At 58.1% G+C, this 18,561-nt stretch overlaps 1 protein-coding gene across 2 annotated transcripts; it reads right to left on the bottom strand.

Moving 5' to 3' along the window:
• Positions 1-53: 53 nt before the first annotated feature.
• On the bottom strand, positions 54-17,507 carry snapc4 (small nuclear RNA activating complex, polypeptide 4). 2 transcript variants are annotated; one of them, XM_030105677.1, is made up of 23 exons: positions 17,287-17,507; positions 16,333-16,446; positions 16,108-16,151; positions 15,966-16,041; positions 15,843-15,868; positions 15,562-15,684; positions 15,230-15,370; positions 14,549-14,633; positions 14,185-14,266; positions 13,960-14,061; positions 13,778-13,850; positions 11,615-11,779; positions 11,290-11,440; positions 11,038-11,144; positions 8,252-8,346; positions 8,072-8,166; positions 7,897-7,985; positions 4,914-6,272; positions 4,440-4,670; positions 4,245-4,376; positions 3,281-4,172; positions 496-869; positions 54-358 (listed from the first exon to the last, which is right to left on the bottom strand). In XM_030105677.1, exons 2-23 carry the CDS (start codon positions 16,442-16,444, stop codon positions 233-235), a joined length of 4,680 nt encoding a protein of 1,559 aa, XP_029961537.1. In that variant the 5' UTR covers positions 16,445-16,446; positions 17,287-17,507; the 3' UTR covers positions 54-232. The 2 variants fall into 2 exon arrangements, with proteins under 2 accessions (XP_029961537.1, XP_029961538.1); XM_030105678.1 differs by lacking the exons at positions 16,108-16,151; positions 16,333-16,446; positions 17,287-17,507 and having other exon boundaries at positions 15,958-16,037.
• Positions 17,508-18,561: the final 1,054 nt, after the last annotated feature.

Raw genomic sequence — 18,561 nt, 5'->3', positions numbered from 1 at the left:
TGTGTGTGTGTGTGTGTGTGTGTGTGCAGACTAAAGTGTCTCAAACAAAGAAACACAATGAAACATGTTTATTAGAACAGAAAAAACAACGAAAACAACAAGTGGGATCTCCGTGAGGTCCCTGAACGCAGCACGAGGCTCTGGTCAGGTGGAGAACCTGGATCTCCGTGAGGTCCCTGAACCTCCACATGGAGAATGTCTGATGACGGCCCGGCGTCCAGAACCGGAACCCTCACTTCTCTGCCGAGGTCCGGTTCCCACGGGTCCGCTCGGATCCAGTTCCGTCCGATGAGGATCCCCCCATCCCTGAGAAGTGATTGGCTGGAGCTCCGGTGATGTCACACAGCAGAACCGATCCCTGCAGACCACATGAGACAAGACCACCTGAGTCCACCTGAGACAAGACCACCTGAGTCCACCTGAGACCAGGTCAGTGCAGGTCAGGCTGAGTCCAGAACTAAAGTGGATCTTCTTGAGGACTCCAGAGCGACTCACCTCCTCACTCTGTGAACCTCCAGTCATCTCGCTGAAGTCCTCTTCCTCCTCCTCTTCCTCCTCCTCCTCCTCCTCCTTCTCCTCTTTCATTGGCTGGACGGTGGCCAGGAGGGCGGGGACAGTGAAGCAGGACAGGAAACGGGCCTTCAGGAGCTGGAAGGCGGGGTTAGAGGAGAACCGCTCCGAGACCAGGTGACGCACCGCCGCCACCAGCTGCTCCTGCTCCTCCTCCGGCTGTTCCTCCGGCTCCTCCTCCGGCTGTTCCTCCGGCTGTTCCTCCGGCTCCTCCTCCGGCTGTTCCCCCGGCTGTTCCTCCTCCGGCTGTTCCTCCTCCGGCTGTTCCTCCGGCTGTGAGTTTGAGCCGTCACACCGACCTGCAGAAGCACCAAACAGTGACGCCATCAGTCGAACATTCTGACCTCTGTCTGGGTTCCCCTGAGTGGGCGGGGCATCAGGTGACCACAGTGCGTCTGATTGGTCAGACTGGGAGTGGAGCCCTTGGTAATCCAGCTGCTGGATTTCATCCCTCCTGACCACCAGAGGGTGGCGCTGAAGTGACCTGTGACCCCTGGACCGGGAATGGTCCTCGCTATCGGAGGAGACCCCAACGTGACCCTCTGTCAAGAGCCCAGAACGCCGGGCATGCTGGGAACTCCCCGCCTCACATGGTCGCCCTCTCCATCGACACCTCTGGCTTTGGCTCCAGGGTCAAGAGGACTTGGGCGGTCCGGGCCCGGCCTGTCTGGCACAGCCCCCCTCGACGGAGGCGGTCCGAAGCGTGGCGGCAGTGGAGCCACTGGAGGGAACACAGAGGCAGCAGCTCTGGAGCCTCAACAGGACCTGGGCTCCCCAGAGCAGACCTGGTCTTTGCCCATCACCTCGGTTCCACCCCACCGGGAGCGGTGGTCCCCAGCAATCTCGAAAAGACCAGCCAGACTTCTGCGCCGCTGCCCGTTCACCATCCAGAGAGCCCTGACAGCCGGCCCTGTGGGGCCCCGGGGGCCTGGAGGGCCCCGAGGGCCTGGAGGGCCAGCACTCCCGGCCCCGCGACCATGGGTTGCTCATGCTCCAGACTCCTGGGTGGTCTCCACCTTGACCCAGGGGTACCACTGAAGTTCCAATGATCTCATCAGCAACCCAGCAAAAGTCTCGGCACCGGACCAGGACCTGCCTGCCCCCCAGGCCAGGGGGGCGATCAAGGCTGTGGATCCTGCAGGACCCCCTGGAGGCGTCTTCCTCATAACCAAAAGAATACTGGATACCGCCGGTACTGGACCTGAGGGGACTGAACGGTTCCCTGAAGGTATGGCCGTTTCACATGCTGACTGCAAACCGCTGCCGGGGGGATGAGTCACGTCTGCTGGTCTGTGGTTTGGCTACAGAGGCCGCCACTGGCAGGTCCGGGGGCTCCCATTCTGGCCAAGTGTCACAGCAGCGCCTACCGCCCCGGCCCCATGGAGGGACAGGACCTTCCTGTTGAGAGGCGTCCCACTGGGTGTGGCCCCGGCCCGTCTCCAGACTGTTCCCACAGATGCCAGTCTGTCAGGGCGGGGCGCCGCCCGGCAGCACAGGGCGGTTCAGGGACGGCCTGGATCCCATCGATGTGTCAGAGCTGTGAGTGGGTCACCTGGCCGTCCCTGAAGGACAGGCATGGAATCGTGCGGTTGGACAACACGTGGGCCGTCTTCCACCAGAGCGGGACCAAGTCCACCAGGACGTCGAAGGCATCTCAGCAACTTTCCAGGTGGTCCGACAGTGTCTGGTTCTGGTCCGGTTCCTACTGTCGGCTTCCTGTCCTAATCCGTCTGTCAAGCTTGGACCACATGGCCTTCCGTCCAGCGATCCTCCAGACAGAACCCAGCAAAAACCCCGAGACGCTACACTGAACCTCCCGCGGCCATCCCTACCTCGGAACAGCTTCGTGTCTCATGGAGGTGAAAACACCTCGGGCTACCCGGACACATCAGAACGGGTTCTCCTGCATTAACGTTCACTAAAGTTCTGGATGGTACCTGAAGAACCGTTCTCAACTCCTACGTTCTGGTACCTGGCACAACAGAGCGGTGACCATGAGGAGGCGCTAGAACCCTGCCATTGGCTGATTGGTAGAAACCACGTCGCTCTGGACAAACCTTCGCGTTCAACCCTCCGTTGTTGTTTGCATGTTCCGCTTTACACGCACTGGCGGTTCTAACTGGTTTTCCGAGCTGGAACACAGAGGACGGAGTCTCCGGGTTCTCATGAGGGTGGAGCAGTGCCGCTGAGGAACCACAACTGGACTGGAGTCCCACGTTTACCATCTTGCACCTGCACCGTTCCATGGCCCTTCAGAACCCGCCGACATTCCGACCGTGTTCCCTGCAGTGGAGACCCTCAACAGATCCTACCCGAACCCAACCGAACCGTTCCGTACCGTTCCGTTCCATTCCGTACCATTCCGTACCTTTCCGTTCCATACCGTAGCGTACCGTTCCGTTCCGTACCGTTCCACACCGTTCCATACCGTTCCGTTCCATACCATACCGTACCGTTCCGTACCGTACCATTCCGTACCTTTCCGTTCCATACCGTAGCGTACCGTTCCGTTCCATACCGTACTGTTCCGTTCCGTTCCGTACCGTACCGGCACACGGGAGGCTTTACAGTCTCCAGTAAACTCAGCGCAGCATCGATCGACACCGGGACTCTGATCCTGTACAGTACGGCTTCAGGAAGGTTTAAACTTGAATCAAACCCTAAGGACCTGGACTACAGTGGTGTACAGTGGTGCAGAGGTCTGTGGTACCTGGCTGAACTGGTCCCAGGTCCCAGGTGGAGTCCGGCAGGTCAGGAGGAGTCTGGCTGAGGGGGTCCGCTGTGCTGGAGGGACGAGGTCTGTCCTCATGGTTCTGCAGTCTGGTCTGACGGTCCTGAGGTTCTGACTTAACGTTTTGGGGTCTGGATTCTGGGCCCAGCAGCAGCAGCGAGGCCCTCATCAGGGACCTCCTGGCCCTGAGCAGCGCGCTGAGCATGCTCAGACTGCTGACGAAGGGGGGCAGATAAGGCAGCTTAGACCCGGCTCCGCCCACCGGCACCCCCCCCTGCCCACTCAGCCAGTCCTGTACGGCCTCCGCAGGGTCCAGGAACATCAGGGAACCGTCCACCTGCAGGCCCTGTGTCCCGGGGGGTCGGGGCGACGCCGGGTCCCCACTGGGCTCCCTCCTGTAGGGGGGAAAGAGTCTGGAGGGCCGCGGCGGGGGGAAGACCAGGAGAGGGGGGGGCGGCGAAGGTCGGGGGAGGGGCTGATTCACGGTGGGGGGCCTAACGGGGGCGGGGCCAGGCAGAGGGCGGGGCGCGATGGCGCGAGCTGCAGGTACCAGGACCACCGGCAGGTTCTGGGATGCAGGGGGGGCCAGCGGAACCAGACCAGCAGGGGTCACGACCCACATGGGCTGACTGGGGTGCAAAGGAGGGCCCCCCGCCCGGAGGGTCCCCGACTGAGGACCCCCCGCCCGGAGGGTCCCCGACTGAGGACCCCCCGCCCGGAGGGTCCCCGACTGAGGACCCCCCGCCCGGAGAGTCCCCGACTGAGGACCCCCCGCCCGGAGAGTCCGCCGCCCCCCCCGAGGAGCCTTTAGGGACGACGCGGTGTGACTGGCTTTCTGGGAACGTGCAAGTTTTCTCTTCTTGGCCTCCATCTGAAAAAACAGAGCAGAGAGCTGGGAGTCAGAAGGCGGAGCCTGGACCCGGAGGGCGGAGCTTCTCTTCACCTTTTCTCTGGTGACCTCCTGCAGAGCTCGGGCTTTCTGACTGGGCTTCCGAACCCTCTTCCCCTCCAGGACTGCCAGACCCGCTGGGCCCTCACTGACCCCCTGCTGGGAGCTGTGCTGCACCTCCTCCGCCTCCTCCACCTCCTCTGCCTCCTCCGCCTCCTCCGCCTCCTCCGCCTCCTCCGCCTCCTCCGCCTCCTCCGCCTCCTCCGCCTCCTCACGCTCCCTCTTCAGCCGCCGCCGCTGGCGCTCAGGAGCGCCGCTCGTCGCGGTGTACTGGTGGTCCAACAGGACGCTGGAGCACGGAGACGGGGACGCAGCCAGCTGATTGGACGCTGTGGAATCGGGTGAAGCAGGAGCAGGGTGAAGGTGCTGAGGAGGACGAGCGGTGACTCCGCCCTCCAGACGACGCTTCCCAACTTCAGCCTGAAGGAAAGGAACGAAAACAGACGGTTAACTTTCACAAGTGTCACAAAAACTTCAGAAAATAGACGCCGCGTTCAGGACGACCGGCGGGACGCCGCGTTCGGGACGCCGCGTTCGGGACGCCGCGTTCAGGACGACCGGCGGGACGCCGCGTTCGGGACGCCGCGTTCAGGAAACGACCGGCGGGACGCCGCGCTTAGGGTCACATTTCTTACTGAACCGTACCGTCACAGCTTCACCTACCTCACAGTGGGTGGTGCAGGAGACCCTAAGCACCTCCTCCTCCCTGCTCCCTCTGGGTGGATGCCGGGCGGAGCCAGGAGCTGCTTCCTCATTGGTCGGTTTGAATAAGAGGGTTTGGAGCCTGACGGTGGGATCAGGATGAGGGGGTGGAGGTCTGGAGGCTCCGCCCCCGTCAGGAGGAGCAGGATGAGGCGTCACGGCAACCGGAGGAACGCGATGAGAGGCCGGCAGGAGGAGGCGAGGGGGGGCCGGTGGGGGGGGAGGCAGGAGGAGGCGAGGGGGCGCCGGGGAGGCGCCGTGGAGGGAGGAGCCGTGGAGGAGGAGGCGAGGGGGGGCTGGCAGGAAGAGGTGGGCGGGGCCCGGGGAGGCGCCCTGCAGGAGGAGCAGCTGTCCGGCCGGCCTCGGCGGCTGCGCCTCCTGCAGCAGCTGCAGGATGAGTCGGTGCTGCGCCTCCACCTTCTCCAAGACACGCCTCCTCTTCAGGCCGGCCACCGTGCGGGGGGAGGGGCTGCCGCCGGCGCCCGGCGCCGCCCCCGGACTCCTCCTCTGGAGGATCATGTCCCTGCAGCCCTCGGCGTCTATGTGGAAGCAGCGCAGCAGCAGCCGGAACGCGGCGCCGGGGGGGAGGCGCCGCCGCTCCAGCCGCTGCCTCAAGCCGTCCGCCAGCGCCGCCGTGGGCCGGATCAGCAGGTTCCCGATCCACGGCGTGACGGCGGCCATGAGCTCGTAGTGGACGCCGGCGCGGGGGCGGCGGCTCCGCCGGGGATTCGTCCCGGCCCTGGACGGGTAGGCCAGCCGGGTCAGGTGGAGGCGCAGGTCCTCGGCCGTCAGCATCATCATGGCGCCGCGGTGGCGAGCGGCGGCGGCCAGCTGTCTGGGGGGCGGGGCCACCACCGCCCTGGCTCTGGACCGCGTCAGAACGGTGGAGCGAACGGGCGGAGCTCCGCAGGCGGCGCCGGCCGGAGGAAACGCCGCCGGGCGAAACCTCAAACCGGGACTGTGGACCGGATCGGAGGGGATCCAGTCCTGAATGGGAGGGATGAAGAACTCCTCCTCCTGCTCCTCCTCCTCCTCCTCTTCCTCCTTCTCCACCGGCGGCGGGACGAGCTTCACCCTCTGCTTCTCATCATCACTGTCCATGTACACCACCTCCTCCTCCTCCTCCTCCTCCTCCTCCTCCTCACTGCTCTCCTCCGTCTTCAGTGGAACTCTTCTTCTTCTCCTCCTCCTCTTCCTCTTGTCCCTCCGAGCAGCACCTCCCTTCTTCTCCTCCTCCTCCTGTCCTCCCTCTCTCTCCCCGGCCGCTCGGCGCTGAGCTTCTCGTTTTGCTCTCCGCTTCTGTTTAGCCAGCTCTCGGACCTGAACGGGGACGAGGTCAAAGGTCAGACTGAGAAACACTCCCTTCATCCCCAGAGAAAACCTAATGAGTCCTTCCTGAACGTCACCGGACCCGTCCCCCGTCACCAGACCCGTCCCCCGTCATCAGACCCGTCCCCAGACCCATCCCCCGTCACCAGACCCGTCCCCAGACCCGTCCCCCGTCACCAGACCCGTCCCCCGTCACCAGACCCGTCCCCAGACCCATCCCCCGTCACCAGACCCGTCCCCAGACCCGTCCCCCGTCACCAGACCCGTCCCCCGTCATCAGACCCATCCCCCATCACCAGACCCGTCCCCAGACCCGTCCCCCGTCACCAGACCCGTCCCCCGTCACCAGACCCGTCCCCAGACCCATCCCCCGTCACCAGACCCGTCCCCAGACCCGTCCCCCGTCACCAGACCCGTCCCCCGTCACCAGACCCGTCCCCCGTCACCAGACCCGTCCCCAGACCCGTCCCCCGTCCCCCGTCACCAGACCCGTCCCCCGTCACCACACCCGTCCCCGGACCCGTCCCCCGTCACCAGACCCGTCCCCGGACCCGTGCCCCGTCACCAGACCTGTCCCCGGACCCGTCCCCCGTCACCAGACCCGTCCCCCGTCACCAGACCCGTCCCCCGTCCCCCGTCACCAGACCTGTCCCCCGTCACCAGACTGCTCAGATTTGTCGATCCATTCCAGAATGCAGCTGTTTTCGTCCCTGGATGTTTGGAGGACTCTCCACTTCGGTTTGTTTGAGGATAAATCACAGATTCTCTGAAAGTCTCGGTCTGCTCTGTTTACTACACCGTTACTACACCGTTACTACACCGTTACTGGACTGACGTCAGAGTGATGGCCTGCTGGAAGAAGGGATTTATTATTGGGCCCATGTCAATGCCTGAACCCTTCCCTGGACCCTTCCCCCTGAACCCTTCCCTGGACCCTTCCCCCTGGACCCTTCCCCCTGGACCCTTCCCCCTGGACCCTTCCCCCTGGACCCGTCCCCCTGGACCCGTCCCCCTGGACCCGTCCCCCTGGACCCGTCCCCCTGGACCCGTCCCCTCAGCCTTGTGGAGAATTGGGACACCCCTAACACTAGATGTGAACCGACAAAACCAAGGGCTAAGGGGTACAGTTGGGATTGGCCCAAAGTCTTACTCAGCACTTCACCTTATTACCGGACCCGTCTCTCCATTGCCCTGTTACTGGACCCATCTCTCCGTTGCCCCGTTACCGGACCCGTCTCTCCATTGCCCCGTTACCGGACCCGTCTCTCCATTGCCCCATTACCGGACCCGTCTCTCCATTGCCCTGTTACTGGACCCATCTCTCCGTTACCCCATTACCGGACCCGTCTACCGGACCCGTCTCTCCATTGCCCCGTTACCGGACCCGTCTACCGGACCCGTCTCTCCATTGCCCCGTTACCGGACCCGTGAACACCCTCAGCAGGTGGTCTGTTAGCAGACGTTCCTCGGTGTTCCTCCTGATGTTCTCAGGCGGAACACCGTCGCCACAGGAACCCGCTGCTGTCAGAACGCTGACTCCACGCTCGTTTCAGGAATGTTCCTTCAGCAGATGGAACCCGGCGCCGAGCAGTCGCCCGGTCCCGCCTGAGCGTACCTCCATGTCGTTTCCCAGAGTCCTCCACGTCCTCAGGCACTGGGCGTCAGTTCGGTTGGGGATCTCCGCCGCGATCCTGGCCCAGCGGCCTGGAACATCAGAACACAGAGACGACCAGTGAAGAACTGAGAAACCAGGCAGAACCGAAGAGGTTCTCCAGGCGTTCTGGACCCACCGACTCCGTGCTTCTCCACCAGCTTCAGCAGCAGGTCCACCTCCTGCCGGCTGAACGGGCCCCGCTTCGTCCCGGCCTTCAGGCAGTCCAGATACCTGGAGACAAGCGTGTTGACCCACAATGTTGGGGAAGATCGGGTCCGTGGTTCTGTCAGAACTCACCGGTTCCGTCAGAACTCACCGGTCTCGGCAGCCGTTGCAAGTGCGCCCAGGAACCTCCAGACGGATCTTCCACCAGTTCTTCTCTCCGTGACGACGCACCGCTTGCAGCAGGAGCTGAAAGACAGGAGGACGGGGGACAGGAGGACGGGGGACAGACAGGCTCTGAACCAGCTGATCTACAGAGCCGTTGACACGGCAACCCTTTCAAGAGGAAGCGCTAGACTTCCATTTCGTTTTGGGGGTCCGTTTCCATGACAACGGTGCTCAGAGACACTGAAAATGCAACTTCTTGAAAATGCTGGGGTTCAGTCTCTAGTCCTGGTCCTGGTCCTGGTCCTCATGCTGCAGCCCAGACTTCAGGACATAGTTCTGCACACGTTCAGTGGACGGACGAGAATAACAATGTTCATGAGTGTCATAAGTCCCAGTCCATATGCCCCTGGTCCTGGTCCTGGTCTCAGTCCATATTCCCAAGGTCTTGGTTCTAGTACCAGTCCAGATTCCCCTGGTCCCATACCGTTCCCGCCAGTACCGTTCCCACCAGTCACATGCCATTTCAGCTAGTCCCTTACCGTTCCCACCAGTCCTGTACAGTTCCAGTCCCGTACCAGTACCACCAGTCCCGTACCGTTCCAGTCCCGTACCAGTACCACCAGTCCCGTACCAGTACCACCAGTCCCGTACCGTTCCAGTCCCGTACCAGTACCACCAGTCCCGTACCATTCCAGTCCTGTACAGTTCCAGTCCCGTACCAGTACCACCAGTCCCGTACCATTCCAGTCCTGTACAGTTCCAGTCCCGTACCAGTACCACCAGTCCCGTACCGTTCCAGTCCCGTACCAGTACCACCAGTCCCGTACCAGTACCACCAGTCCCGTACCATTCCAGTCCTGTACAGTTCCAGTCCCGTACCAGTACCACCAGTCCCGTACCGTTCCAGTCCCGTACCAGTACCACCAGTCCCGTACCGTTCCCGCCAGTCCTGTACTGTTTGAGCCTCTTGCTCACATAATCAATTTGTCCTTGCAGCAAGGTATTGTCCCTAACAAAATTAAAGTAGCAAAAATAATACCTATATATAAATCCGGGGACAAAAATCATGTAGAAAACTATCGGCCTATTTCAGTCCTGCCTACCTTGTCCAAAGTTTTTGAAAGAGTAATCTATTCAAGATTAACAGATTACTTAGATAAAAATGATATCATAGTGCCATCACAATATGGCTTTGGTAAGAACAGGGACGCATGTATGGCCATTCCGGACTGAACTGAGAAAATTCATGAGGCTTTTGAAAGAGGTGAAAACAGTGTCGGAGTCTTCCTCCACCTTTCTAAGGCTTTTGACACCATCAGTTTTTCTGTCTTACTTGACAAGTTGCGTCATGATGGTGTGAGGGGCACTGCCCTCCAGTGGGTCCAGAGTTATATCTATGGAAGAGTGCAGTATGTGAACATCGACGGTTTAAACTCTGAAATGGGGTACCACAGGGATCTATTCTAGGTCCACTCTTGTTTATTTTATACATAAATGACTTTGTGTACTGCTCAAGACTACAGAAAATACTCTTTGCCGATGATACTAACTTATTTTTTTCACATAAACTAAATGATCATCTTGAAATTTTCCTTAACAACAAGTTAATGTAAATACTTGGTTTAGGTGCAATCAGTTGTCCCTAAACATAAATGAATCATACTATATTGTTTTTTGTTCAAACAGAAATAAAAACATTGGACATATAAATATAAATATTGATGGCACACCAATAAAAAGAGTGGATTCCACTAAATTTCTTGGAGTATATTTTGATCAACATTTAAATTTTGCAAAACATATCAATGAAATAAGCAAACAATTATCCAAAATCGTAGGACTATTTTACAAAGTCAGAACATTTCTTCCATTCGAAGCACTGTTGACTCTGTACAGGTCACTATAGAGCCTCATTTAAATTATTGCAATGTTGTCTGGAATAATACATATCCAACGTATGCTACAAAACTACTTATATTGCAAAAGAAAGCAGTGAGAGCCATTTCTTGGGCTTCTTACAACGCTCCCAGTGACCCACTCTTCCATAGATATAGACTATTAAGACTCCCTGAAATTAATCTCTATCATAATGCTTCTTTAAGTTATAAAGTTATCTACGGGTTGAACAATAGACTGACTGAGCTCCTCTCATTATCCCGACCCTCTCATCAGCATGACACCAGACCAAAGTTCCTTTATAGAGGGAACAATAGAAACCAGTGGCGTTGGTGTTTGTTATCGAGGGCCTCGGATGTGGAATGAGTTGGGAAGTGATGTAAAAACTCTGCCACTTTATCTACATTTGAAAGAAAGTTAAAACAAAGGCTTCTGGAGAACGATGCTGGATGAGACACTAATGAGTGGGTAAAATTGACTAATAATAACTATTCTTTCGTGTTTACAGATTATTATGGGATGGACTTACACTTGCCTCGGACCAACTACAGTACATAATATGACCTGAACCACTCACTCTGTCATCGTGTGCACTGTGATGTTTGATTTTCTGACATTACTTGTAATGACCTGGAGTTTGCAGTCAGACTGGACACAGTGCAGCTACCTGCTGGGGGTTGGACCCCTGCTGAGAAGCTCCAAGCTTCCAGGGCGTCCATTTTCACAATACGCAATGCAGTTTTTGTAAGTTACAGTTTTGTAACGCTTAGAAAATTGTGAAATAAACGCACAAACAAACAAACAGTCCAGTACCGTCCCGTACCATTGATGCTGCCTCCACCATGCTTGCCAGACTAAGCCCCGCCCCCTCCTCACCTTGTCCTCGTCCTCTGTCCACACGCCTTTCTTTATGGACGGATCTAGAACCTGGTTCCACCTGTAGACCAGCTGCGAAGGCTGACGTCCCTCCATGAAGTAACTCACTGAAAGACAGACAGACGTCACTCAGGGACTCGTCTCAGGGACACGCCTTGGGGACACGTCTCGGGGACAAGCCTCGGGGACACGTCTCAGGGACACGCCTCGGGGACACGTCTCAGGGACTCGTCTCAGGGACACGTCTCCTACTCTGGGTGTAGGGGATGAAGTTCCCGATCCGCATCTTGTCCACCAGCTGACGGAGCAGATCGTCTTCGGCCTTCGTCCAACTGCTGCGTCTCAGAGACTTTGAGAGGAACCGCTGGAACGTCTGGAGACACATGAAGGCCGTCCTCCCGGTCTGAGACAGAAAGACAGACAGGGAGAGAGACAGGGAGAGAGACATGAGTCCCTTTCCAGAGTCTCCTGGTCCTGGTCCTGGTTCCAGTCCAGATTCTGCTGGACTTGGTAGTATTCCAGCAGAGTTCTAACCCGGTCTGGACCCCGGTCTGGACCCCGGTCCCGGTGGTCTCACCCCCAGCTCCTGGGCGATGTCCTCCCAGCGGCTGTCCCCCCGCCCCCTGCTGACGTCCTCCAGCCGCCGGACCTCGTCCCGGCTCCAGGGACGCTTGTTGATGGACGGATGGAGGAAGTTCTGCCAGAAGCAGCGGACGTCTGCGGCGTCCCGCGTTCCCTCGAACTGACAGGAGACAGGAGAACCGGAGCTCAGCCCACCAGAACCACACCAGAACCCACCAGAACCCACCACAACCCACCAGAACCGCACCAGAACCCACCACTACCCCACCAGAACCCCACCAGAACCCACCACAACCCACCAGAACCCACCAGAACCACACCAGAACCCACCACAACCCACCACAACCCCACCAGAACCCACCAGAACCCACCACAACCCACCAGAACCCACCAGAACCCACCAGAACCCACCACAACCCACCAGAACCCCACCAGAACCCACCAGAACCCACCACAACCCACCAGAACCCCACCAGAACCCACCACAACCCACCACAACCCACCAGAACCCCACCAGAACCCACCACAACCCACCACAACCCACCAGAACCCCACCAGAACCCCACCAGAACCCCACCAGAACTCCATCGGGGAGGTAGCTAGTTAGTTAGTTAGCTAGTTAGTTGACAACAGGTTCGGTTCATTCACACCACTTGTTTCTGCAGATGAACTCTCCACTGTGACCCTCCTGCCCCTTGGTGGCGCTGTTCACACAACAGTGTGTTTTGGGTGACGGAAGTGAGCCCTGATTGGCCAGCATGTGTGACGTGATGCGCCGCGCGGCTCGCTACGGAAGCCTCCGCCGACCAAAAAGCCTTCTCCACAACAGAGCGGACAGGACCGAGGCCGGTCCACGTTCACACCAGCAGCGGACCGAGACCGCACCGGGACCGCACCGGGACCGCACCGGGACCGCTCCGAGACCGCACCGAGACCGCACCGGGACCGCACCGAGACCGCTCCGGGACCGCACCGGGACCGCACCGAGACCGCTCCGAGACCGCACCGAGACCGCACCGGGACCGCACCGAGACCGCACCGAGACCGCACCGAGACCGCACCGGGACCGCACCGGGACCGCACCGGGACCGCTCCGAGACCGCACCGAGACCGCACCGAGACCGCTCCGAGACCGCACCGAGACCGCACCGGGACCGCACCGGGACCGCACCGGGACCGCACCGAGACCGCACCGAGACCGCACCGGGACCGCACCGAGACCGCACCGAGACCGCACCGGGACCGCACCGAGACCGCACCGGGACCGCACCGAGACCGCTCCGAGACCGCTCCGAGACCGCTCCGGGACCGCACCGGGACCGCACCGGGACCGCACCGGGACCGCACCGGGACCGCACCGAGACCGCACCGAGACCGCTCCGAGACCGCTCCGAGACCGCATCGGGACCGCACCGGGACCGCACCGAGACCGCTCCGGGACCGCTCCGGGACCGCATCGGGACCGCACCGGGACCGCACCGAGACCGCTCCGAGACCGCTCCGAGACCGCTCCGGGACCGCACCGGGACCGCACCGGGACCGCACCGGGACCGCACCGAGACCGCACCGAGACCGCTCCGAGACCGCTCCGAGACCGCATCGGGACCGCACCGGGGACCGCACCGAGACCGCTCCGGGACCGCTCCGGGACCGCATCGGGACCGCACCGGGACCGCACCGAGACCGCACCGAGACCGCTCCGAGACCGCTCCGGGACCGCACCGAGACCGCTCCGAGACCGCTCCGGGACCGCATCGGGACCGCACCGAGACCGCTCCGAGACCGCTCCGAGACCGCATCGGGACCGCACCGAGACCGCACCGAGACCGCTCCGAGACCGCTCCGAGAGCGCTCCGAGACCGCTCCGAGAGCGCTCCGAGACCGCTCCGAGACCGCACCGGGACCGCACCGGGACTGCCTCCTCGAGGAGGTCTCGGTACGGTTCTTTGTCCCGGACCAAAACTAACTGGTCCTCTTTCACACCAGCGCAAACGAACCGAACCTGCAGGAGTTGGGGACTCTAGTCCGCTTCAAGCGGACCACATGCTGTAGGTGTGAAAACACCTCTGTTAGCTTGTAGATTAGTTAGTTAGTAGGTTAGTTAGTTGATAGGTTAGTTAGTTAGTTAGTTAGTTAGTCCATCTACTTCCAGACTCACGTCAATGTTGGCGATCTTCTCCCAGTCATGTTCGTCGTATCGCTCACCAACCAGCTCCTCCGGCTTCTTCCCTCTGACCAATCAGAACGCAGGATGAGAGACACCTGGACGACCCCAGAAGGTTGGTATGACCCCTGTGCGACCCCTGCCTGACCTCTGGACTCCAGGTGTGGACAGCGTACCTGAGCAGCTGGATGTCTCTCTCCAGACTGTCTATCTGCTCTCTGAGCTGCTGTCTGTCCGTCTCCTCTGCTGAGGACAACTTCTGACTCAAGTAGTCCACCCTGAGAGACAGAGGGACAGAGGGACAGAGGGACGGAGGGACAGAGGGACGGGTCAGGACCAGACACACAGGAGACAGACGGACAGACAGGAGAGACAGGGACAGACAGCTGTGCTGGTGTTACCTGGACAGTTTGGGCTGGATGAGTCTTTTCTGCTGATCTCTGGACACCGAGTGGGACAACAGAGTCTTCTGCCAGCTCTCCCCTACACACACACACACACACACACACACACACACACACACACACACACACACACACACACACACACACACACACACACACACACACACACACACACACACACACACACAGAGTGCAGTCAGCAGATGTGATCCTCAGATCAGGACCTGGACCTGGTCTGGTTCTGCTGATCCCAGGGGTCTGGAGGCTCCAGGACCAGGTTGAGGACCCGGGTCGGGTCAGCGGGTCAGAGAACCGGACCGGGTCTGGGTCCAGGCGGTGGAGCTCTGCCGGTTCTGTTTACATCGCCTGACTCTCAGCCGGCTGCTGTCCAGACAGCCGGTCATCCTGCTGCTGCGGCGCCGCGTCTCCTGATTGGCCGGAGGACCCTGGACACACAGCGGGGACACTGTCAGAGTGTGCGTGTGCGTGCGTGTGCGTGTGTGTGTGTGTGTGTGTGTGTGCGTTCTCGTATTTCTATCCTTGTTGGGGCCAAATGTCCCCACAAGGATAGCAAAACGTGGAACGACGTGCCTTGTGGGACCTTTTTCCGGTCCTAAGTAGGAGAAACAGTGTTTTCTTGACCATGTTGTTGTTACTGGAAAAAGTAAAAGTGCAAAAACATTTCTTTAGGGTTAGGCTTTGTTGTGGTGTGGGTTAGGGTTAGGGTAAGGGTCAGGGTTAGGGGCTAGACATGAATGGGAGTCAATGGACGGTCCCCACAAGGATAGAAATACGAGACTGGGCGTGTGTGTGTGTGCGCGTGTGTGTGCGTGCGTGTGTGTGTGTGTGTTTCAGGTGTGGACGACAGCAGCAGTGATGAGGTCAGAGAGTCGGCTGTTGGTCATCGGTTGTTGTTAGTTATGTGATGATACTGACTGTGTGTGTGTGTGAGTGTGTGTGTGTGTGTGTGTGTGTGTGTGTGTGTGTGTGTGTGTGTGTGTGTGTGTGTGTGTGTGTGTGTGTGTGTGTCACCCCCCCTCACCAGTCCCGTCAGCTTGTCTTTGAAGTACGGCTTCAGGAAGTGTCCCAGGTACATTCTGATTGGCTGCTGGTAGGAGGAGGAGGCCGGCTGTTGTCTGGGGGGCTCTCTGATTGGTCCAGACAGCTGTGACATCACTTCCTTCTACAGACAAGAGCAGAGACACCAGTGACCTGTTGTGTGTGTGTGTTCTGACCCGTTGTGTGTGTTCTGTTGTGTGTGTTCTGACCTGTTGTGTGTGTTCTGTTGTGTGTGTGTTCTGACCCGTTGTGTGTGTTCTGTTGTGTGTGTTCTGACCCGTTGTGTGTGTTCTGACCTGTTGTGTGTGTTCTGACCTGTTGTGCGATGTTGTGGGTCAGCAGAACCTCCAGCTGGTCCAGGGTCTCTTGAAGAACCTGCTGATAGACCAGGTTCATCTGGAGACAAGAGTCCACCGACTGAGACAGACCCAGGTCGCTCTGGACACACACACACACACACACACACACACACACACACACACACACACACACACACACACACACACACACACACACACACACACACACACACACACACACAGTCAGTATCATCACATAACTAACAACAACCGATGACCAACAGCCGACTCTCTGACCTCATCACTGCTGCTGTCGTCCACACCTGAAACACACACACACACACACACACACAGAATGACTGCTCTGTTGTAATGCGCACACACACACACACACACACACTCACTCACTCACACACTCACTGGACTCTCCCAGGGCGCTCTCCAGGACCCGGATGTCTCTCTGGATTTTGTCTCGCTGTTCCATCAGACCTGCCGACTGAAAAACACTCGTCAGAGTTTCAGCCTCTGTGGGGACATCTGGTCTCACGCCTCGATGTCTCACCCCGTCCTCCATGTCCTCCGTGTCCTCGTCGTCTGACGAGTCATCTGCTCAGGGAGAAAGGAGTCAGTGAGACGCAGACAGACAGACAGAGGGACAGAGGGACAGACGGACAGAGGGACAGAGGGACAGACGGACAGACGGACAGACGGACAGACGGACAGACGGACAGACGGACAGACGGACAGACGGACAGAGGGACAGAGGGACAGATGGACGGACAGTCACCTGTCCCGCTGCTCAGCAGGTCCATTTGTGCATCGTTGACATACAGACTCTGTTCCAGCTCCTCCACCTGTCTCTGAATCCTGTCCCTCTCTGCAGACAGCGAGGAGGACATGTCTGTGGAGACAGACAGGTCAGATAGAGCATCTTCCTCCTCTGACACCAGATTATAGAGCATCTTCCTCCTTTGACATCAGATTATAGAGCATCTTCCTCCTTTGACATCAGATTATGTAGCATCTTCCTCCTTTGACACCAGATTATGTAGCATCTTCCTCCTCTATAAACCAGATTATAGAGCATCTTCCTCCTCTGACACAAGATTATAGAGCATCTTCCTCCTCTGACATCAGATTATAGAGCATCTTCCTCCTCTGACATCAGATTATAGAGCATCTTCCTCCTCTGACATCAGATTATGGAGCATCTTCCTCCTTTGACATCAGATTATAGAGCATCTTCCTCCTTTGACATCAGATTATAGAGCATCTTCCTCCTTTGACACCAGATTATAGAGCATCTTCCTCCTCTATAAACCAGATTATAGAGCATCTTCCTCCTCTGACACCAGATTATAGAGCATCTTCCTCCTCTGACACCAGATTATAGAGCATCTTCCTCCTCTATAAACCAGATTATAGAGCATCTTCCTCCTCTGACACAAGATTATAGAGCATCTTCCTCCTCTGACATCAGATTATAGAGCATCTTCCTCCTCTGACACCAGATTATAGCGCATCTTCCTCCTCTATAAACCAGATTATAGAGCATCTTCCTCCTCTGACACCAGATTATAGAGCATCTTCCTCCTCTATAAACCAGATTATAGAACATCTTCCTCCTCTGACACCAGATTATAGAGCATCTTCCTCCTCTATAAACCAGATTATAGAGCATCTTCCCCTGAATGGAGTCTCTACGGTTCTCATTCCAGCTGAAACCTCTCTTAAACTTTACCTGCTCTTGTTTATTCGGTTTCAGCTTCACGTGCCGCTCCGCTCCAATCAACGGCGCTGTGACGATTTTTCCCAGCAGGCGTTGCGGCGGGTCCTCGTGCGTTTCTGGTCCGGTCCGGCTCAGATCTGCTCCCGGCGAACCGGGAGACCCAGAACCGGGTTCAGATTCGGATGAACTGCGTGAGCTTTTCTGTGCACAACGTCCCGCAGACGCCGACCCGGTCCCTCCTTTATTTACTTCCTCTGTGATTGGTTCCGCGGCCTGGTCCGTCCGCTTTTTACTTCCCCTCTGAAAGGTTCCACTTCCGCCCAGAGGGGTAAAAGCACATCACAGCAGATAAACCAGGTCCAGACCGGGACCAGGTCCAGACCGGGACCAGGTCCAGACCGGGACCAGGTCCAGACCGGGACCAGGTCCACTGCTCTCCACACACTGTCCCATTCAGCCAGACCGTCTGTCAGGACTTGAACCTCTGTGACCAATAATTCCATCATTTTAGATTCATGAGACTGTTTGACTGTTTAATTCATGTGTTCATCGTGCACAGCTTCAGATCAACGTGCACGGATGTGTTTCTGTGCACATAAATCCAAACTGACTGACTGACTGACTGCTCCATCCCTCCATCCATCCCTCCATCGCTGCTGCTCTCCTCTCCTCAGGTCACAGGTCATCTGGGTCTTTACGCCCTGCGCAGGATCAGGCAGGCTGTCGCCGGGAGCTGGGCGGGTTCGGGTTTGGGTTCGGGTCAGGGTTCTGGTTCGGGCCCTGCTTCAGCCCTGCTCTGTGTGTCTGGAGTGTCCGTGTGAAGCAGAACCTTCTGAAGTCGTCAGTCTGGAATCAGGTTTTCAAATGTGGAAAAAAAAGTCTGCTCATCTGTTAAGTCGTCCCTGTGATCAGAGCCGTCAAAGCGAAAGGAGACATTCAGGGATGTGAAATGTTGACGTCCTGCTTCAAGTTCTGAAAGTTCTGAAAAGGGAGCGGTTTGAGTCCAGCTGCTTCAGCTCCCCTCCCGCCTCACACTGTGAGGACTGGTTCAAGTGTTGGATTCCCCCAGAGGTGAAGGAAGCTCACTTTAAACTCATCACCGGATCTACCGGGTGGAGGATTCTGAAGAAACAGATTTAGCTTTGAAGCTGATCCTGAGCTTTCTGTGACGAACCAAACGAATCTTTAGAACATCTGTTCCTGTCCTGTCCTCTCAGAGACGTGTTGCTGATGGTAGAGACGGACGTTCAGAGTTTAAACCTCTCTGACGTCTGATCTCACAGACCG

This window comes from Salarias fasciatus, chromosome 12, assembly GCF_902148845.1.
Source record: "Salarias fasciatus chromosome 12, fSalaFa1.1, whole genome shotgun sequence".
NCBI classification, from domain to species: Eukaryota; Metazoa; Chordata; class Actinopteri; order Blenniiformes; family Blenniidae; genus Salarias; species Salarias fasciatus.
The sequence above is the reverse complement of the archived record's forward strand: the minus strand, read 5'-3'. Positions and strand labels throughout refer to the sequence as shown.